The sequence below is a fragment of the Castor canadensis genome, chromosome 16, assembly GCF_047511655.1.
Source record: "Castor canadensis chromosome 16, mCasCan1.hap1v2, whole genome shotgun sequence".
In the NCBI taxonomy this organism is placed as follows: domain Eukaryota; kingdom Metazoa; phylum Chordata; class Mammalia; order Rodentia; family Castoridae; genus Castor; species Castor canadensis.
In genome coordinates, this window is record NC_133401.1 from 51203041 (window position 1) to 51225702 (window position 22662).

At 45.2% G+C, this 22662-nt stretch overlaps 1 protein-coding gene and 1 non-coding gene across 7 annotated transcripts in view; both read left to right on the forward strand.

Moving 5' to 3' along the window:
• The window catches only part of Tnfaip8 (TNF alpha induced protein 8), a 100740-nt gene that overhangs the window by 57602 nt on the left and 20476 nt on the right, over window positions 1-22662 (forward strand). Inside the window, exon 1 of one of the 6 annotated variants that reach the window (XM_020168520.2) lies at window positions 8809-10421. The exons of 4 other annotated variants lie outside the window; for them this stretch is intronic. In XM_020168520.2, coding sequence (XP_020024109.1) covers window positions 10391-10421 — 31 coding nt within the window. In that variant the 5' untranslated portion in view covers window positions 8809-10390. Of the gene's footprint in view, window positions 1-8808; window positions 10422-11645; window positions 11666-22662 lie in introns of those variants that run through there. One more of the 6 variants, XM_074057023.1, reaches the window with a different exon arrangement.
• Window positions 218-329, forward strand: LOC141418287 (U6 spliceosomal RNA). The gene has a single exon (XR_012442970.1). It is a non-coding gene; the product is annotated as a U6 spliceosomal RNA (small nuclear RNA).

Sequence of the window (22662 nt, forward strand, 5' to 3'; positions counted from 1 at the left end):
TCAGAGACATTTGTGCATCACGGTCACAGCAGCGTTGCTCACAATGACCAAAGGCAGAAGCAACCCATGTGTGCATCTCTGGAATTATGAATAAACCATATGTGACACAGAGATGGAATGGAATATCATTCAGCCTTTAAAAGGGACTTCTGCTGCAACATGATTCTTGAGGACATTATGCCAAGTGAAGTAGCCAGTCACAAAAAGACAAATTCTGGTGCTTGCTTCAGCAGCACATATACTTAAAAAAAACTGGAATGATACAGAGAAAATTAGCATGGCCCCTGTGCAAGGATGACATGCAAATTTGTGAAGCATTCCATATCGGGAGAAGAAAAAAGGTAAATTCTGAATAACTCCATTTATGTGAGTTAACCTATAGTAGTCAAATTCTAGAGTTAGAAAATAGCCCATCAAACACCACCTTTACAGCTGGGCATAGTTGCTCATGTCTGTAATCCAAGCTACTCAGGAGGTGTGGATCAGAAGGATCACAGCTGGAAGCCAGCCTAAAAGTTAGTGAGACCCCATTTCAACCAACAGATGGGTATGGGGGGTGAATGCCTGTCTTTCCAGCTGCTGGGGTAAGCATAAACAGGAGGATAACTGTCCTGGCTGGCCAGGGCATAAAGTGAGACCCTGTCTCTAAAATAACCAACACAAAAAGGACTGGGGATGAGGTTCAAGTAGTAGAGCTCTTGCCTAGCAGGTGCAAGGTCCTGAGTTCAAACCCCAGTATTGTCCTCCTCCCCTCAAAAAAAAGTTTTACAACATGAGAAGGTTCTGGAGATGCATGGCAGGCAACGTTTATACAAAATGTGAGTGTATTTCATACCATTGATCTGTACACTAAAAAATGGTTAAGATGCAAGTTTTATGTTACATATATTTTATCACAATTAAAAATAACAGTAGTAATAATAAAGTAAATTACTAGAAGAAGCATTAAGCAGAAGGAGTCAGAAGTAGAGAGCCCCTGCCCAGGTCTGACACCTAGCACTCCACAAGCTTCTCTGCGCTCCCAACCTCAACCTTGAACTCAGGAGGTGGCTGGCCACCGGTCTCTGTGTGGCAGAGGAGTAATGCAATGCTGTGCTGTAGAACTTGCTGGAAACCCACCCTCTACCATGCTGAGGACCACTGTTCCTAGGGGAAGGGGGGACTCACTGGAGCCACTCTGCCACAAGTCACCTGAGGGAAACTTAGAATTGTGTGGGCTGGTCCCTTCTTCCTTTCCTCACTGCAGGTAATGGGATGGATTTGGGGTGTGAAACAGATTTATCACCAATCATGTCACAGCTTCTCAAACCTTCAGATCAGACTGGCTCCTGCTACCCTAATTTCCTTGTTCCAGGTCACTTTTCGTACAACACTTGCTTTATATCATACACCTGCCTTTTGGAAAGAAATGATGTCATCACACAGAAATAAGCTGTTGTTGAGCTGTGGTCTGGCTTGACTGGAGTTCCCGCAATGTCTGAGAGATGCCAGGTATGGCTGTCCCTCTAAAATTCAAATATGCACAGCAACACCCTCGTGAGTTTGCTTGCTATAGTGCCCTGAGGCACACTGGCACACATTTTGGGTATCTCCAAGCTAAAATTGAGAAGTTTGGCACTATTTTTTTTTCTTTCATTATTCATATGTGCATACAAGGCTTGGGTCATTTCTCCCCCCTGCCCCCACCCCCTCCCTTACCACCCATTCTGCCCCCTCCCTCTCCCCCCCCACCCCCTCAATACCCAGCAGAAACTATTTTGCCCTTATCTCTAATTTTGTTGTAGAGAGAGTATAAGCAATAATAGGAAGGAACAAGGGTTTTTGCTGGTTGAGATAAGGATAGCTATACACGGAGTTGACTCACATTAATTTTCTGTGCGTGTGTGTTACCTTCTAGGTTAATTCTTTTTGATCTAACCTTTTCTCTAGCTCCTGGTCCCCTTTTCCTATTGGCCTCAGTTGCTTTTAAGGTATCTGCTTTAGTTTCTCTGCGTTAAGGGCAACAAATGCTAGCTAGTTTCTTACCTATCCTCACCCCTCCCTTGTGTGCTCTCGCTTTTATCATGTGCTCAAACTCCAATCCCATTGTTGTGTTTGCCCTTGATCTAATGTCCACATAGGAGGGAGAACATACGATTTTTGGTCTTTTGGGCCAGGCTAACCTCACTCAGAATGATGTTCTCCAATTCCATCCATTTACCAGCAAATGATAACATTTTGTTCTTCTTCATGGCTGCATAAAATTCCATTGTGTATAGATACCACATTTTCTTAATCCATTCATCAGTAGTGGGGCATCTTGGCTGTTTCCATAACTTGGCTATTGTGAATAGTGCTGCAATAAACATGGGTGTGCAGGTGCCTCTGGAGTAACCTGTGTCACAGTCTTTTGGGTATATCCCCAAGAGTGGTATTGCTGGATCAAATGGTAGATCAATGTCTAGCTTTTTAAGTAGCCTCCAAATTTTTTTCCAGAGTGGTTGTACTAGTTTACATTCCCACCAACAGTGTAAGAGGGGTTCCTTCCCCCCACCCCCAACACCTGTTGTTGGTGGTGTTGCTGATGACGGCTATTCTAACAGGGGTGAGGTGGAATCTTAGTATGGTTTTAATTTGCATTTCCTTTATTGCTAGAGATGGTGAGCATTTTTTCATTTGTTTTTTGGCCATTTGAATTTCTTCTTTTGAGAAAGTTCTGTTTAGTTCACTTGCCTACTTCTTTATTGGTTCATTAATTCTGGGAGAATTTAGTTTTTTAAGTTCCCTATATATTCTGGTTATATGTCCTTTGTCTGATGTATAGTTGGAAAATATTTTCTCCCACTCTGTGGGTGTTCTCTTCAGTTTAGAGACCATTTCTTTTGATGAACAGAAGCTTTTTAGCTTTATGAGGTCCCATTTATCTATGCTATCTCTTAGTTGCTGTGCTGCTGGGGTTTTGTTGAGAAAGTTTTTACCTATACCTACTAACTAACTCCAGAGTATTTCCTACTCTTTCCTGTATCAACTTGAGAGTTTGGGGTCTGATATTAAGATCCTTGATCCATTTTGAGTTAATATTGGTATAGGGTGATATACATGGATCTAGTTTCAGTTTTTTGCAGACTGCTAATCAGTTTTCCCAGCAGTTTTTGTTGAAGAGGCTGCTATTTCTCCATCGTATATTTTTAGCAACTTTGTCAAAGACAAGTTGGTTATAGTTGTGTGGCTTCATATCTGGGTCCTCTATTCTGTTCCACTGGTCTTCATGTCTGTTTTTGTGCCAGTACTATGCTGTTTTTATTGTTGTTGCTTTGTAATATAGTTTGAAGTCAGGTATTGTGATACCTCCTGCATTGTTCTTTTGACTGAATATTGCCTTGGCTATTCATGGCCTCTTGTGTTTCCATATAAATTTCACAGTAGATTTTTCAATCTCTTTAATGAATGTCATTGGAATTTTGATGGGAATTGCATTAAACATGTAGATTACTTTTGGGAGTATCGACATTTTTACTATGTTGATGGCACTATTTTTTGACCACACCACCATAACTTATGAGATGTTAAGGGACCGATTGGGCTAAGAGTACAGAAGAGTCATATATCCAGAAAAAAACTGTTTGAGAATTGTTTTGAAAACCTCTTTGGAAGTTATCACATTGGAAAACAATACCCCATCCTCTGGTTAGTGTAAGGGTTACCATATAAGTGGTGTGGTAATGAGTTGCTACTTCTTTGGAACCAGATAATACACTTGGCTTGTCTCTAGAGGTATTTCATTGTAAAATGATACATAGCTCAAAATAACCAGAAGAGAGGACTTTGAAGGTCTCATCCCAGAGAAGTAATACAGTCTGAGAAGGTGGATGACCTAAGTGCCCCAGCCAGTTGATACAAGGTGTAGTGGATGGGGCATATCACACTGCACCCCATAAAGCTATGTGATTATTACCTGTCATTTGACACCGTCATCACTGTCAGTGTGTGAGATGCTGAGGTGGCAGCAAGGGGGGCAGCAGCAAGTCCAGCTGTGTGCACTAGTTCAGCATAGATTGGGTGATGGCTGTTGATACACTGCTTCATTGCTGCTTGTCTGTCTGTCTACAGGATGATTGCATAGAGCTGAAAGTGAGACAATTAAATGGCAGATGGTGGGACTTCATTTAATTCAGTAGTTAAAAGAAAGTCTGTTTCAGATTCCAGATTGTGAAAGTGAATGATCCTTAGCTGTCCTCCATTTTTACCAGGAGCTTCATGGACTTAATATCAACTTTTCTTAGGTATGCAGATACTCTGTTGACTGGGAGTTTCTCAGAAAATGCATTCTGCATTCTGTGAGTCATACTAGTACATGTTTCCATGGCTCTCTTTGGACAGGCTGAATAAACCTAAGCTTTGTAACCTGACCTATTGAAATAGAAAAACTGACCCATTACCTGCCAGAAAAACAAAAACAGAAACCCTCCCCTTTCCTGGAAGCCCTGCTTGGCTGGTTGTGCTTCAGTTCACATTCATCTCCTGCTGAGTTTGTCTGCTGAGTCTCAGCCTTGGCTATCACACCTGACAAGCCTACCTCACCCCGTGGCTTCCCTGCCAGCCTTTTCTGTCTTTCAAACCGTGACCACTTGGCACAATTTAACTTCTAGAGTCTACCATGTCAGAAACCCAACGTAAAAATGGAATTATGCCAAGTGGAAGTAGACTTGACCTTCATACAGATCTCACACTGTGTCTGTGTCCAGAATTCCACATGCAGAGCACAACTTTTGCTTTCTTTGTGGATTTCAAATTTTTGGTTTTGTTCAGAAACCTAAATAGAGCTTTTCTCTGCTCAGATGCATCCAAGCGAGGCCATTACTCAACCTGTCTTGGCATAGTTTTCTGCCCCTTTGGAGCAAGCACAATGAAAAGAGGTTGTCGCTGGCCATCTCCAGCAGAGCTGCTGGCTTCTAGAGTCTCAAAGTAATCCACAGCAGATGTGTGGCCAGCACTGGAAAGTTGCACACTGTCTCACATTGCATCTAGAACCCTCCAGCCCACATGAGGGAGTTCCCTACTGGGTTGTTAAGAAAGAAAACTCCATTAAAAACGTATGCTTATCTTGTCACAAAATTACTTCCTTTCTGCAAGGAGCGGAGGCAGTGTGAGAGTAGAAACAACTGGACAGTTACTGCCCTTAAATGTGGATTTCATTTCACTATAAAGAAGAGCTTTTTAAGGGCTGGTGGAATGGCTCAAGTGGTAGAGTGCCTGCCTAGCAAGTGTAAGGCCCTGAGTTTAAACCCCAGTATCACCAAAAAAAAAAAAAAAAAAAGCTTTTTAATGGCTTAAAAGGAAAGGGGGCTATCTCTTAGGGAGGGTGCCTGTGCTAAGAGATGATCAGGGAGATTTTGGGTGACGTGCACAGGAGACTGCTTCACCAGCTAGCAGAGGACTAGAGCAGGAGACCCGGGAGTTGCTTCCAGGCAAGTCTGTGAGTAGAATTGATTGTTGATCACTTTTGTGAAGGAAAACCAGGGTGTGTCCATCACATGTGACTCTGTGCCATCCTGGTCCAGTCTTGGCAACACTTTCTATCTCTCTGTTAAACACTCTCTGGTCCTTCTCATGCCATCCCCGTGTTGACCTCAGTAACCTGGGCACAGTAAGGAATTTCACCACCTCCACCCCTTTCCTCACTTTCTGTAGCTTCACACCTATGTGGAATTAGGAGTGTCCGACAGACTCTCCTAAACACCTAAAACCATCTGGCCTTATCAGGGGAAGTGATGAGAGCACTTCACACTTGGCAGTACCTTGTTGAGCTCTTGACTCATTTCTTCGCTGTAGTTGCTCTATTAGGTGGCATTAGCCCCACCTCACAAATGTATAAACAGAAGTGCAGAGGTTTAATGACTTGTCCATTTCTGGGAGAAAAATGAATAGGAGAAATTCCTGTAATGCAAGTGAGACCCTGCCCATACTGGCTCTGCTTCCAGTGCTGTCAGAAGGAAGGCCCAGGGCTCCAGAGTGGTGCTTTCCTGGTCCTACAAACTTGCTTCCAGAGAGGCTCAGTAGGGTCCCGACTAAATGTTTAATTAAAAATTTATAGTCTCTATAGCTCATATTTATAGTCTCTATAGCTGAACAGATGCCATTATAGCTTACTTAAAGCATTAAGTATCAAGAGTGTGATGACTTAGTCTGAGTCCATGGTCCAAGCACTGAACAGAGCAATTTGAGCAGTCTCTTAGAAGCACATCAGCCTTAAGCTGTTTGGAAACCTCCCTATGTGTCCGTCTTTGAAGTGTTCCTCTGCAAAACCCAGGACTTGACTTGAATTTTACATGAGTAGTTTGCTAGAATGAAAAAGCCTAAGTATGGGAGACAGGCGGCTTCTCCTGTGTTCATTATGATCTGAGAATCATCAGTAGTTTGGTGACTTGAGCAAGTGTATTCCACATGTATCAGGATATGCAATATGAAAGTCTTGTAGGACACACATTATAGAAAAAAAGTTGAGGAAAGCCCCAAAGTCAATCCCAAGAAAGGCACTTTTTACACTAAGTAAACAACTCTTTTGTGACCTAACATTTTGGGTATTCAGATTCACCCTAGTGTTGGCAGGGTAAAAATAAAAATATTGATGAAATGACCCCGGGTTCTTATGAACCAGAAGCCACAGGTGCGTAACTGGCTTACAGGGCGCTTCGTACCAAGCAGAGTATTGGGTACTTCGAGAGCAGAGCCATGATGCTCCTGAAGGATCGTGTCTTCTCTGCCCAGTTCTGCTGGTCTAAAAACTCACCCATCTCCCCTGTGCTTCAAGACACCTGGGCATGACGAATGAATTAAGAAAATGTGGTATCTATACACAATGGAATTTTATGCAGCCATGAAGAAGAACGAAATGTTATCATTCGCTGGTAAATGGATGGAATTGGAGAACATCATTCTGAGTGAGGTTAGCCTGGCTCAAAAGACCAAAAATCGTATGTTCTCGCTCATATGTGGACATTAGATCAAGGGCAAACACAACAAGGGGATTGGACTATGAGCACATGATAAAAGCGAGAGCACACAAGGGAGGGGTGAGGATAGGTAAGACACCTAAAAAACTAGCTAGCATTTGTTGCCCTTAATGCAGAGAAACTAAAGCAGATATCTTAAAGCAACTGAGGCCAATAGGAAAAGGGGACCAGGAACTAGAGAAAAGGTTAGATTAAAAAGAATTAACCTAGAAGGTAACACCCATGCACAGGAAATCAATGTGAGTCAATGCCCTGTATAGCTATCCTTATCTCAACCAGCAAAACCCCTTGTTCCTTCCTATTATTGCTTATACTCTCTCTACAACAAAATTAGAGATAAGGGCAAAATAGTTTCTGCTGGGTATTGAGGGGGGGAGTGGGAGGGGGTGGAGTGGGTGGTAAGGGAGGGGGTGGGGGCAGGGGGGAGAAATAAACCAAGCCTTGTATGCACATATGAATAATAAAAGAAAAATGAAAAAAAAAAAAGACACCTGGGCAGCTGTACATAAAAGGCTCCAAACCCAGGCATATGAACCTTTATTAAGGTATAGCTTAGGTGGAGACTTTTCTTGTTGCTTTGTGATAAAGTTCAAGTTGGTGTTAATAAACCTTTCTTAAAACCAAGGTAACTTGTAAGGTTGAGGTCATTTGTTCCATGGCCCAAAATTATCAAAGTAATACCAGGAAACTCTAGGCAAACAGGGTGCATTTATATGTGGCACCTGTAAATACTGGATAATGCCTGAATGAATGCATTGGCCACCAGAACCTTAACAAGTACTTTAATTCTGTCTTGACACAGAAGAGATCCATCCATTACTGGGTATGTATAGGAATCCAACCTAAGATTTAAATACAGCTTGTTACTAAAGGAGAAGTGTTGCTACCTCAGTTGCCATTTTGTATCAGTGTCAATAATAGGTTGTCATCGTGAAGCCTGCAGATTGCCACTAAGGATAGAAGAATAAACAGGTCATCCACAGGTGGTAACAAATCATTACAGTGTATTGGAGCATTATCCACTGGGGTAAAAAGTAACTCCCTTTTGAGTAAAAGCTGGGGAAAATCAACACAACCTGGCATCTGGCATGTATTTGGAAGCTGACCAGCAGAGCACTAGGGAGTCAGCACCCCTTGCAACCTTTTTGCAAGATAGGGACCCTGAAACAGCGTGGTTTGCCTAGGGCAGATGGCTTTGAGGTGATGGTGACCAAGGTGACCAAGGAACTCTGTCAGGCAGTCTTTTAAAATAAGCTGAGCATTCATTGCTCTAGAACTAGATGAGTACATTCTTCCCCAAGGTGACTGCTGGGTTGCATTTAAATACAAAAGAAGTTACTCTGCTGGCTTCCTAAGATGTTTGAATGTTCAAAGATCAGCAGAGCTGTGAGCAGGACTAAATTGAATTACCAGCTTGAGCTGAACTGTTCATTCAGCAGTCTCCTTGACTAACCTGAGCTGGGCTGAGGCCTTTCCATGAACCTGTGCAAAAATAAGCAGGACATTAAGGACGTGCACTGTGATATCTCGTGGTTTGTGAGAAAGAACACAATAATTATTTTATGGGGGCACTTTTTGAAAGAAGAGGGTGAGGAGTGTAGCTTATCTGGATTTGCATGCTGTCACCATCACCTTGAAAAGGTGTTGCTTTGTCCCAGTTACAGATCAGCAGAAGCTGTCTTACTCATACAGGATGCCATCCTGTATGAGATCCTGATGAGATCCCTCCCCCCCCCCGCCCCCGCCAGCCCCTGGTGGACATCTGGCCCTGAGTGGGGGAAGGCTTAGGGTTGGTGGGGGCGGGTGAGTGAACTTCTCATTGTGACTGGTGAGAAGTTTCTTTGGGTCCAGAATGAGCCTCATCTAAGGTTGCTTCCCTATGAGTCTGAGGTTACTGAGTACGAGATATATACCATGCATCATCTCCTGACCTGGGAGTGTGGCTCAGGGGACCACCAAGTTAATGCTGACTTTTGGAAGGGTATAGCCTTTTACCCGTTTGGTGGCGAGATCAGTTTCCAGGAGTCCCCATAGCACTGATACTTTCCAGATGTTCACCCCTCCAGAGCTGGTGAACACGTCTTCCTCTCTTCACCCTCTCTATGACATTCAGATGAGATTCTACTAGGGTCTTAGTGTGTTAGAATCACTCACATCACTCAGGAAGTGACTTAATATGTAGGTCTTATATTCATATTTATAATATCCTCCCTGCTGTAAGTGGCATAAACATTTTTCTGTTCACACCCAATACTGAAATAAAACTGGAGTATCCTTTACAAAATTTACTTTAGGGTCAATAGTTAGTAATAGTCTATGTAGTACTTACAGTTTTTGAATCACTTTTTACTTATATTGCCTTACTTAATACCAGACAATCCTCTGAAGTAAATAATACTGTTTTCATCTTCATTTTACAGAGGAAAATGGAGGCTCTAAGAAGCAAAATAATTTCCTTAAGGTTGTACAAATAATACATAGCAGAGCTAAGTTCACATTCAAACTCTTCAAATCTGGGTTTTGGTTTTTGAGTTTTTTGGTGGTACAGGAGTTTGAACTCAGGGCTTCACACTTGCTAGGGAGGCACTTTACCACTTAAGCTGCTACACCAGCCCAGGGTATTTTATATTCTACATTTTCACTAAATGTACAGCAGTGCCTCTACTTCCTCCCCTCCCCCACTTCCATATAAAATGGGAAAGGAAAGCAGCTGGAAAATAAATTTAAGAATCTTACTTTCCTCCCTGTTTCCAACTGGATGTTACTTCCAAGTGGGTATTTTCTTTCAGATGGTATTTGAGGACCTCTTGCTTGATTGAACTTGGTGGCAAAGTTCGTGCTCTGTCATATATATACCCCCATAAATCAAGGATAGTGGGAGGGAAGGCGGAGCTGCAGCAGTCAGGGACCTCCCTGCAGCCCGCCATGGGCGGAGGACCCTCCAGGCTCGGGGCCCTTTTTCCCCTTCAGTGAATCAGCTTCGCAGAGTGCAGCAGTTTGAGGGAGCTCTCACCTGGGGGTCCTGAAGAGAGGGGTTCCCTGCCGTTCTGTGCAGAGGCTGTCCCCACTTTCTTCCAAAGGCCCTGGTATAGGGCTTAGGAAGTTCTTGAGAGGTGGTTCTTCCAACCACATGAATGTCTACATTATTTTCTCGCAAAAATAACATACAGAACCCAGCAGCTTTTGCAATTCACACTGTGGGCCATCAAAGCCCATTAGCAAAGTGCCGCCCCGCCTCCGTCCCGCCCCACCTGCAGCCAGGTCTTCTCCGCCCCTGGAGGGCCGGGGAGGGGCGGGGCTGCCCTGATCCCTGATTCGTAGCTCTGCACAACTTTCCCCCAATCTCCGCCCGCGGGTTCGGATGCCACTGCAATCCAGCGGTCGGGTCCAGCCCGGCCATGCTCAGCGAGGTAGAGGAGCCCAGAGAAGGTAGGTGACCTCGCCTTGGCTCTGCAGGACTGGACGCGGTCCAGAGCGGTGTCTGCCTGTCTATTTGTCACCTAGGAAGGCGGGAGCAGCGGCCGGGAGGAGCCCGAGTACGCAGGGTCCCCTGAAAGGGACCTCAGAAATCCTGCCACAGAAAAAGGGGAAGCCGGGCGGGGGGTGGGGTGGGAGCGGTCTTTCCTGAGACCCCCCCGCCCTGGCTGGGTGGTGGGGCCTGTGCAGCTGCCTGCTGTGCCCTTTCTGCCACCTCACTTTGCAGAAGCTCCACTGTCCTGGAGAACGGGACAGCACAGCGCGCCCGGAGTGTGTGCGCTTTGTTCCCGAAAGTGCACAACAGCCCTCTTGAAAGGGGAGTTAGGAAGTGAGAGGGGGAACTGTAAAGAGGTGAAATTCCCCTTCTGCAGAGATGTAGGTCAGAGCCCAGGGGAAGGAGCTGGACACTGGTTAGGGGCGGCCCTGGACGTGCTACTCTGTCCCCTGCCCTCTGCCTCTACTGATTCCTGATCTAGTGTTGTGGGCCCACGTCTGGGTGTTCTGTGCTGTGAGGGAAGCAGTCAAACAAAATAAATAAATAAATAAAAACTTGTTTGATAGAAATACGGGGGCCGCCTAAATGACAAACGACAGCCCCAGCATCGTTTCTGAGTGTGATGAGGGGCTTGGGGTGTTGGTGTTTACTACAGGGAGCTATGTGCTGAGGGTGATTTTCTTTCTTAGTCTTGTAAATATCACAGCAATTTATTTAAAGTAAAAGGCACATGGGAAGTGAATTGAGAAAGCATTGCTGAACTTCTGTATGAATTACATAGCACTTAAATTAGCATTTCCCCCAGGCCTGTGTTCCCTCTTGTTCGAAGAAAGTGAGGAGAAAGTGGAAAAGCCACACCCTGGAGATCACAGACAATATAGGTTCCTCAGTCATGAGTCCTCCATGGTACCCCCCTCCTGGCCCAGTTCTCTGGGTGTCAGCTGGCAGCAGTCTGCAGCCTGGGGTGTCAGTGGTACCCCTTTCAAGTCTCTGGGTGTCAGCTCGCAGTCATGTGCACTGTGCAGATGCTCTGCCCGCTCTGCATTTTAAAGAAAGCCAAATGTTTCTCTAAAAATAATCTGAGGTGCTAGAATTTTAAAGTGATAGCCATTAGGGTAAGATTTTTGAGGAAGTCTTGAGGGAAATTGGTCAAATACTTTGTGGTACATAGAATCTTTGCAGCTTCTGCCAGGAAATAAAGGTAGGTGTGTGTGTGTGTGTGTGTGTGTGTGTGTGTGTGTGTGTGTGTGTCCGTCCTGTCAGTGCCCTGGTGGGGATCTCGACCCCTCTTTTGCTGTTCCCATGCACTCATGTACAGAAGGAGCCATGCTATGTAATGTATGACTCCATTATCTCACTTGTCTGTCTTCACTAATCCTCGTGTGTGTGTGTGTGTGTGTGTGTGTGTGTGTGTGTGTGTGTGTGTCCTGTCAGTGCCCTGGTGGGGATCTCGACCCCTCTTTTGCTGTTCCCATGCACTCATGTACAGAAGGAGCCATGCTATGTAATGTATGACTCCATTATCTCACTTGTCTGTCTTCACTAATCCTCATGTGTGTGTGTGTGTGTGTGTGTGTGTGTGTCCTGTCAGTGCCCTGGTGGGGATCTCGACCCCTCTTTTGCTGTTCCCATGTACTCATGTACAGAAGGAGCCATGCTATGTAATGTATGACTCCATTATCTCACTTGTCTGTCTTCACTAATCCTCGTCTCACCCCCCACAACACGCACATACACTCACACCTTCTGTTACAGTTCCTTAGGTTTCTTTTCCCCCGCTACCAGACATATGTCCCATTTAGCCTGAGATCACCATGAGTTCTTTGCAATGTCTCCCTTGTAAGAAACTTGCCTTTGTGTGGTTCATGCCTGATCTGTTGTAATGGGAGACACTTTTAAGTCATCATTTTGATCCGCAGTAAGAGACCAGTATCCTTTCTTTGTGGTTAATCTGAAAAAAATATCAAGTCAGATTCTGAAGTCCTTGGAGACCAACATACTTGTGTATTTGCATGAATGCAGAAGCAAATGACTGGGGATATTGTGATGCCATCACAGTGCAGAGTGTACTTGACTCTGTGCCAGTGGTTACTGAATCTCCGTCCCCAGCCTACAGCCACCTCCTAGAGACAGGACTTTGTTTCCCCTGTTTGTATGTGAATAGGAGAGTGTGTTTAAGTATTTAAAAAGCAGAAAGTTCAAGATTACAGATGTAAAATGGATGGGAAGGCAAGGGCAATGAAGGACAAAACCCACTTTATTAAAGAGGGGAGTGCATTGAGAAGAGGATTTGGCAGTCTGCAGTGGCCCGTGGCTTCCTGAAGACATGACTGATGGCCACACATTTGGCCCTAGTTGCTTCCTGTTGAGTAAAGTACTTAATTATGAAGTAGTAAAAGTGAACGGTGGTTGAGCTCTCTGGGGATCTCTTTAGACTTACGTCTTAAGGAATCCAGTCATCTTTTGCCCTAGGAAGCCATTGTTGAGGGGTCACTTGGCGAGGGCTCAAGGAATGTAGAATTGGGTGGTGAGTGAGCTCAACCCCTCCACCATTGCCACAGTAGCCATTCCCCACCACATCTCTCCCCATCAGGCCTGCTGTCTCACAGAGACAACAGTAGCCATTAGACAGCACCCTCAACCCCTGCTTCAGGACAGATAGATGTACCTCAGCCCCCTGGGGCAGGTGTTGCTCCTACCGTGAAAGGACAACAGACTCCTTCCCTTCTGACTCACTCAGATGAGCTTAGGTTCCCATTGTAGAGTATTGCACTTCCTGTGTTTCCGCCCAAGTAGCCTCCTCTTGCCCTGACCCATTCTCCTGAATAGCCCCTGGTGCGCCTCTCAGCACCTTTCCTTTCCTTGCTGCCACTCACCACACTGGTCAGCATCTCTCCCCTCCTCTCCTACCCCCAGCCCTTGAGGGAGAGGTGTCCATTTTACCCCACCCCCTGTTTCCAGGACCCATGTGTGTGTGTGTGTGTGTGTGTATTAAATACTGTAGAGTACACCAACGATTGTTTGAAGCTCCTTCTCAGTATTTTGTCTAATTTTAGGCATTGCTTATATTTCCTTTAAAAAGCATTTTTAAATGATTCTTTTCTCATTCTTTGTCTCCCTCATCCAACTGAAGTCTAATTTTTCTTCACCACACCACAAAAAATCCCATTTGCCAGAATCACCAGAGACACCCTATATTTGTCTTTTTTGTCACAGTAACCTTTTTATTTAACTGCACTGGGCACCATGTCCAGGCTGTCTCACAGCCCTTATGTGGTCCCTATGACACTACCTCTCCTAGCTCTCCTTCCTTTTCCTAGCTGTCTCACTCTTAATCCTCCAACCTGGGCTCTTTATTTTTTTTAATTAGCATACATTAATAATGTGAGAGGATTTCATTGGGATAATTTCATACATGCATACAATATGTATGAACAAGGTCGCCCCCCCCTTTTCAAAGTGTTTGGTGAGTTTCATTGTGCTGTCTTCATGTGTATAAATGCAGTGTACTTCCATCCTCTTCACCCCTCATTATCCTGTCCTTTACTCCCCCCCCAACCGCTGATCCCCAGACAGTCCCCCATTTATGTTCATGACGATCATCATCATCATTTCAGGTCTAGGTTCCACAAATGAGCAAGAACATGGGATATTTGTCCTTTTGAGCCTGGCATATCTCGCTCAGCATCATGATTGCCAGTTCCATCCATTTTCCTCCAAATGACATAATTTCATTTTTCTTTATGGCTGAGTAATAATATATGACATTTTTTGTCATTTTTTAATTCAATCATCAGATGTTAGACCCCTCCAATGCCAGCTTCCCAGAAGACCATTATTTGAATGTCACACAGGCACCTTAAATTCACCTTAATACTGATCCAAACCAGGCCCATTTTTTCTGCTGCCACAAATCTGATCTTCCTTCTGTATTTTTACTGAATGGCACTGTCCTCTGTGTGACTTTCAAGCTGCACACCTAGGAGCCATCCTTAGCTCTGCCCTCAACTTTATCTTCTGCTTTCAGCTGGTCACCTGACATGGCACCTTCCTCATTATCTGTTAAATGCATCTCCTTCCTTTTACCTCCCCTGTGCCTGCTTGGCTCAGGACCTTGAGTTTCTGCCTTAATTATTACAATAACCATCTCTGTCATCAGGGAATGGCTGTGAGAAATGGAACTTGATTCCTGCTGTCGTAAGCAATATATGGGGAGTCCACATATCCACTGAGCTAGCCATCTTTCTGTCACTAGAACAAAATATTTGAGTGAGTAACTTATAGAAGAAGAGGGTTATTTTCTATTTTTCTGTGTTTTGAGACAAAGTCTCACTATGTAGCCCAAGCTGGTCTTGAATTTGCAATCCTCTTACCTCAGTCTTCTCTGAGTGCTGGGATTATAAGGGTGCAATACCACACTCACCTTAAAGGTTTACTTAACAGTTTTGGAGGCTTCGTTCTGTTTTTGATTGATCCTGTTGCTTTGAACCTGTGGCAAGGGCAGAAAAGTATGGTGGAGCAAAACCACTAACTTCATGGCCAGGAAACAGCAGAGAGCTGGGAGGAGGGCATGGTTTCATGATCCCTGTCAATGGCGCACCCCCAGTAACCTAAAGACCTGCCAGTAGGTCCCACCTCTCAGAGGTTCTACCATCTTCCTCTCATGACTTTAATACATAGGCCTTTGAGGGAATACTTAAGATCCAAACCGAAAAAGCTGGCAGAGTCACCCATGAGTGTGTGCAGCAGGAGATGCAGCCAGGCAGGTGCCCCAGAAACTTGTGTGTGTGCTTGGGACACCATCCTGCCTTCCCTTCTCCATGTTTCCACTGCTGCACTCCAGGGTGGCTGAGTAGCTATCACCCTCAGTAGTCAGACTCCAGATGTGAGCCTTGTGATTGGCCAAGGCCTGATTTTCTGCCCCTGCTGCATGGGGGAGGGAGCTTCTGGTTCCAGGCAGCGGGCCACATGGTCTGGCTCCTTCAGCACTTGGCCACATGAGGGCCAAGTAGCAGTCACCATACACTGGACAGTGCTCCCCACTTGGTGACCCATCCCCTCAGCACTTGCCCATTCCTTCCTCCCTTCATCTGGTGGGGAACCTCCAGCCAGGCCCATTTTGGGGTGAGTACTCCCCCAGTGTCCTTCCTCAGTGGTGTCAGGTTTTCATCCTGTATCCTGCTTGTTAGTTTTAATTTCCTGCTCCTTCATTATGACCTTTTTCACTGCAAGGTTGGTACATTTTCCTCCCTGAGTCCCCAGGACCAGACCTGGGGCTTGTCATACAGGAGTTCTTTATGAAATTAATTAACCAGTTTTAAATGAGGTACATGTTATGGTGAAACCTTTTAGGCATTGCTCAGAAGTTGTCTAGCCTTTTTATATAAATGGAAACTTAGAGGACAAACCTATTTTGGGTTTCTTAAAATTTCCACTCAAGTACTCCTCATAGCAGAGGCAAAAACAAGCATGTGCACTTGATCCCGAGGTCGGGGCCTCAGTGACTTGCCAGCATCTCAGATTTCCTTAAAGACTTAAGGAACAATATTGAAACCAAAATATGCCGAGCTCTTCCGTAGACAAGATGTGGAGCTGTGTATCTTTATATCTCATTTAACGCTTGTGTGACAACCCTTTGTGTTCACTCCAGTCGACAACTAACAAAACTGAGATTCAGCTAGACTAAAAACTACTTGAAACCCCAAAGATGGGTTGGGTGGAATCAGGATGGAACTGAACTACAGGACCTGTCTTTCAGCCCCTGTGACAGCCTCTAGTCTCTCCAGGAAAGTGGCCCTGTCCTTCCTCCAGGAAGGCTGGCACCAGGAAGAGGTTCTGTGCCCCATGTCTGCCTGTATCCCAGAGAAGCAAGGAGTGAACAAACCTGGTGTTCACTGGGAGGAGGAAGGAGGCCCTGGCACTCTGCTGCCTCCTGCTGCCAGCCAGCTGCCCAGGATGCCAGGCAGGGACTCTCAGCCAATCCTTCCAACCCCCATTGAGGAGGTCTAGGAGTCAAGACTGGGAGGGAGTGCCTGGGGCCTAGTTGATTCCTGTCTTGGTTGTTGTGAATAGTGCTGTGATAAGCATGGAAGTGTAGCTAGCTCAATTTTGTATCCTTTGGCTATGTACATGCAGTGAGATTGCTGGAGCCTATAGTAGTTGTATTTCTAGTTTTACGAGGAGCCTGGATTCTGTTCCATAATGGCTGTACTAGTTTTTATCTCTACCGAGTATATAAGAATTCCCTTTTTCCCCCATAAGAATTCCCTTTTTCCCACATACATGCCAGAATGTGAGGGTTTTGTGTTTTTACTTTTTTTACTGTACTGGGGTTTGAACTCAGGGCCTCACCTTGCTAGGCAGGCACTCTACCACTTGAGCTACTCTACCAGTCTTTTTTTTTGTATTGTATTTTTGAGATAGGGTCTCCAAAACTATTTGCCTGGGCTGGCTTTGAACTGTGATCCTCCAGATCTCTGCCTCCTGAGTAGCTGGGATTACCAGTGTGAGCCACAGGTTCCCATCTTGTTTTGTTTTTTTAGATAGGGTCTCACCATGTAGCCCAGGCTGGCCTCAAACTCAAAATCGTCTTGCCTCCCCTCTGCCCCTCTGCCATTCTGGAATTACAGCCATGTACCTCCACACCCAGTTCTGTCTTTTTTATAATAACCATTCTAACTGGGGTGAGATGCTGTCTCATTGTAGTTGTAAATAACATTTCCCTGATGACTAGTGTTGTTGAGCATTTGTATGTCTTTTGAGAAATATCTATTCAAATAACTTCCCCAATTTTAATTTGGGTTTCTTGAGGGTTTTTTTGTCCTTGAGTTGTTCGAGTTCTTGATATATTCCAGGTATTAATCCCTTGTCAGAAAAATAGTTTGCAAATTATTAACTCTCATTCAGCAGGCCATCTCTTCACTCTGTGCATTGTTTTCTCTGCTGCACAGAAAGTTTTTGGTTTGGTACAGTCCTATTCAGCTATTTTGCTTTTGGGGTCCTATTCAAAAAATTTTTGTCCATTCCAGCATCCTGGAGTGTTTTCCTGTGTTTTCTTCTCATAGTTCCAAAGCTTTGCTGGCCAAGTCTTTATCACAGAGAAGAAGAGTTTGGGTAGGTCATGGTGGTCTTTATTAATATTCTGTAGTAGAGGTTTCCCGTGACATTGAATAAGCTGCCATCCTATGTGGTGTGTCCACTGTTTTAACCCCGCGCAGTTGGTAGCATCTGTACATCACTCCCTGCTGGGCATTGCTTCATCAGTTTTCTCCCTGCTCCTTCCCTTCCCTAGCCCTGGCTTTAGGAGGGATCCAGGAGGAAGGAAGGTAGGGTGGTGGGGTGCAGATGAAAGGGCCGGCATGTGGCTCTCCCGATGTTGATGCCATGCATAATACAGAAGGAACAGCATATACTCTAAAGCTCCAGACTTTAACATGATTGTTTGCGTCCTTTTATGGAGTCATTAGCCTTGAAGTCCAGAGTGCCGACAAGGACTAAAAGTGGAAAATCCATTTAGAGATGACACATTCTCTCCTCCACAGTGGACATCACTTGATAACTTGCCATTGCCTGGCACCCACACTACCCCACTCCCACTTAAATACAGTTGGGGCTTTTTCTTCCTCACTTTTGAATTTTTATAAACCTGAATAGGTGTCATATGTTTCTTGCCCTTGAATTATGAAGCTACTGAACAGGCAGGATAGCATAGATGACCAAATTCCTTGCTCCTGGCTATTGGTAATCCAGGAAGTCACCAAAAAGGGCAGAGTACAGTAGGGTCAGAAAATCTCAGGATCCAGAGATTTCATCTCAGAGTAATGCAGAGCCACTGGGTCTGCCAAAACCTCCGTCCTAATGAGAGATGAAGTGGTGCTTACCTCTCTTCATTTAGGGGGTTGTTCTTAGAAACTAGCATAAATGGAAGTATAGCAAAATGAAGTCATATGCACATCTGTAATGTTTAGGAAAGAGCCATGGTGAGAAGTCTTTGTAATTAAAATTACCCCCCTACAAATACAGGCAGAATCACCATGATTTAGTTAAAAGCAACTTTGCACGTTCCTTCCTCTAACCTCTTCATCCTGGAGATGAGGCAGCAAGAGGGAGAAGAGGCAGCCCTTTTTACCTGCTTCAGTGTGTGTTTTGCAAGTCAGGACTTGTGCAAACATAGTTCTAGCATTTTGGACTTTTTGCAAGAGATTTCCTTGAAGTCAAAGCAGGGCAGACCTAATCTTTCTGTAAGTGTCACTCATTACCATGCAAGAGCAATGGGCTTCCCATAGCCTCACCTTTGCTGGAGTATACTACTAGCCTGGTGCATTCTGGCAATCAGAGCACCTTCCTCCTCAGGTTCTGGCTGTGGGGTAGCTGCCCACTGTTCCCCCACCTGCTGACCATGACATCTGACAGAGTAATTGCTTAAATCTTGCTTCAAGGGCTTTCCAACCTCGAAGAAGAGTTAGCTGTGGAGCTGCTGTGTGTCCTGTGTGGCTAATTGCTGAGTGGGGATGAACACTGAGGGACACAGCCCTGGGAATCGGTAGGACTGTGCAAAGCCTGCATTACTAGGCTTCTGCCTTATGTTGGGTGCTGTTTTGAAGGTGGGGGTATTTGTACATAGTGTCATCTGTGGACCTAAGTGGGCACACATTCTCCAGCTTCATAGTGGCACACAAGATTGAATTTCATAAACAACTAGGAGCAAATTTTCTTCAAAGGAGATAGTAAAGCGAAGAAACTATAAGCAGATTGTCCTGAATGACAGCCTTGGATTTTGGAAGCCTGAAGACATGATTTGTCTAAGTCAGTACACTGTCAAGAAGAGAATAAGCAGTTCATGAACTTTCCTTCCCGATTGACATGCTATCTGGGCCTGATGCTGGTCCACCTAGCCCAGGTATGTGATTTCAGGTGGCCTATTCCACTATCTCGAGGTGCTGGAGACTAGAGGTGTCCCCAACAGCATAGCCTGCTCTGCTGCCGTGGACAGGCCAGCAGACTCCTGTCTCCAGGGAGCAGGCTCTCTTCCCTGAGCCACTGCATCCTGTGTGGGGCTGTTGGGGCAGAGCTGAGTGTGGATGACCCTTCTCAGTGAACTTCTGGTTCAGGGCATCACATGCAGCACACACACATTCATAGGACAGAAATACATGGGGCCAGGCAAGGGGTGGGGCGGTCAGGATGATTAAGGCCCTGAGAAAATATGGAAGAGGGAGCCTGCAACTCAGGCCTTCCAGGGTGGCTGCACTTCAGCTCAGACCTGCAAGCAGGTGAGGACATGAGTGCAACAGACAGAGTCTTCTCCAGGGCTCCTCCTCTGGGCAGGATTAAATCCTGGACCCTAGGTCAGCAAACTCCTGCTCCAGCCCGTCCTCCTCCCTAGGTGGGGATGGGCTGAAGTTCCCACCTTTAATCTCCCGGTGGCTTCTCTGGTCACCAGCCCCCATATTATGAAATACAGAAGATGCTCTTCTCACACCTGTCACTCAGGAAATTCCAAGGATTTCAGGAGTTCTGTGCTAAGAACAGATACTATAACAAAAAATGCCTCTGCTATTTCTTATCACTTCGGAAATTCCAAGGGTTTTAGGAACTCTGGTCAGGAACCAAGGATGAAGAACAAGTAAATATTTCTTATTATATCACAGTGTCACACAGCTCTTCATCCTGGGAAAAACTGAGAATCAGAGAATTTTTCTGTCCTTCCTTTCACCTTCACTTCCTCTCTCCCCATGCTTTTTCTTCCTATGATGTGAGCACATGTCTTGGAAAAGCACTGATGTCTCTTCCAGGGGTACCCTAGTCTTGGCATCCAATATGTAGCTCTCAGATAGACTTTGAGACACCCTAGTAAACTGTGCCATGGTGAGAAATTCAGTTACTCCTGCCATTAAAGTAGAAAACAGTTGTCATACCAGCAGAAATGTCTGCATCGCTTATCCCTCATGAGACAGTGAGAGGATGTTTGTGTACAGCTCAGTGCCCAGATGGCTTCACCTAAAGAGAAAGCCCTGCCCAGGCCTGCCTTGGTGCTCCCCACAGCCCTCACTTCACATCAGTAAAAAAAAAAAAGTGGGGAGGGACAGAACCTTTTCGTCCCCAAAGGTCCCCAAGGAAACTTTTCCTTGTATAAAGTAGTTTGTCAAAGTAAAATGTCCTCCTTGTTGTAAGGCACTTATAAAACTATTTCACCTCTCACAATGAGAATGAAAACTGAGAAAAATTAGATAGTTATCATGAAAGCACAGCCCTGTCTCGTCAGTATCACAAGCCTGAACACTGGACTCAAATTCTTCAGAGAAGGTGGTAATTAAAGAAGGAGCCCAGACGCGTTTCCAGGGAAGCAGAATTAGGGGCAGGTAGCACCACTGAAGGGAGGGAAGAGAAGGAGCCACTGGGCCAGCAGAAGAGCAAAGGCAGGAAGGGAAAGTGAGTGGCCACTCTCTTGGCCAGGCAGCGGCTAGGCTGAACTGGGCTTCTCTGTGCTGTGCTGTGCTGGCCTAGCTGCTTGTGCCTTTCTTACTGGGTTATGAAAGCGATTTCCTTCCTAAGCTTGCAAACGGCAGAGGGTGGGTCAGGACCAAACAGAACGCCTCTTGACAGAGCCATTAGTTTTCTGCAAGTGTTGGCTTCTGGGGTGGTGGCACCAAAGCCCCTTCCCACCAGAGTGACACCTGACTTCTGGGGCTTCCCTCAGTAACAAGGCAGGTGGTACGCAGGCACCCTGAGGAATTTTAGGCTGGGATTTCTGTGGGTACTGGCTTAAATTAACTTGGTCAGTTGACTGTAGTTCTGACCTGATTATCGAGCCAGTGGCTCTGGAAGTTCAGAGCCATTATTTGACGGTCCTGTCCTTGCCGCGGGTCCCATCATGATTTGGGCTAGGTCCATAAGGAAGGAGGAGCTCCCTGTTCTCCTCAGCCTGGAATGTCAGCCTGCTTGTTGCAACATGTGTAAGGGTTAATCAGGTAAATTGTAACCACAACAGGAAAGGCCTTCTAGCCGAAGCTGGACCTAGCCCTCAGGCTTGCAGGAAAGGGTTGGTGGTGCAGCCTTACTCATTTTCATGTCCTTCCCAGAGATGGGTTCAGTGCAGGATTATGGTCAGTAGACCAGTTGACACGATGGACATTCCTGATCTGTCTTAGTTCTCCTCATTCCTGTTTCTTTAAAATCCTAGGCAGCCCTTCCTTTAAAACATAATTGGACCAAATTAAAAGAAAAAAACAATAAATTGGTTTTTGTTGTTGCCCTTTGGCTCATCGAGCCATTCTACAGTCTGTGTTTTTGCAAAGAAGATGTGGAATAAGGGCTGGACTATTTAATCCTAGAGACAGGGAGGGGAGAGCTGTTCTATTTGGTGGAGGGGCTGAAGCAACCCAGACCGGCCATCACTCCCTCTTGTAGAGCTATACCTGGTGGTGTCTCCTGTTTTTCTTTTTCATGGCACCATCTATCCCTATGTTGTGAAATAGTCAAATCTGTTTTTACTGTATATCTTTTCAGATTTTTTTCTTTTCTGCGAATGACTCAATTAACTAAATGTAGACAGCTACTAAACTTGGCAGTTGTTGCCATCAATATGCCTGCCCTTGCGCAGGAAGTGTTCAGTATAGATGTGACTAACCAGTTTCCAGACTTAAAAATAAAGTGGGGATTTTGGACAGAATGGGTCTTTGTCACTGATGTCAACATGTCTGACCAGTGTTGAAGTTCAAAGCCATCACTTCACCCAGCTTTATGTATTACACAAATTGAAACTTTCTTCACAGTGCTGGTGTTTCATTGATTTTTAAAAATCGAATGAGAGGATGTCTGTGTAGTCGTGAGAATCAGCAAGAGTCTGTCTTCCCTCCTGGTTTCCCCTTTTATTTTTAGCTCCTGTTAAGTCACGAACCAGTGAGGTAGGTAGGTACTAAGTCATCTGTACCTGACCCAGAGCAGTCGGCGTGTGCCTGTGCGGCTCTGTTCGCTGCACTCTTCTTTCTGGATTGAAGGCGTTTTTCCACCAAAAGTTCCTTCCAGTCAGTCCAGTTCTTGAGTTTCTTTTGTTAGGTCTCCCCTTACAGCAACTCAGGAAGAAGCATACTGTTTTGACAGACACAGAAAACTGTGAGTGATCTGTTGCCGTCATCCACTGTTTCAGATCTTTGAAAGTTACTTCATGTTTTTTCTTGTCATCTCTCTGAATAACTA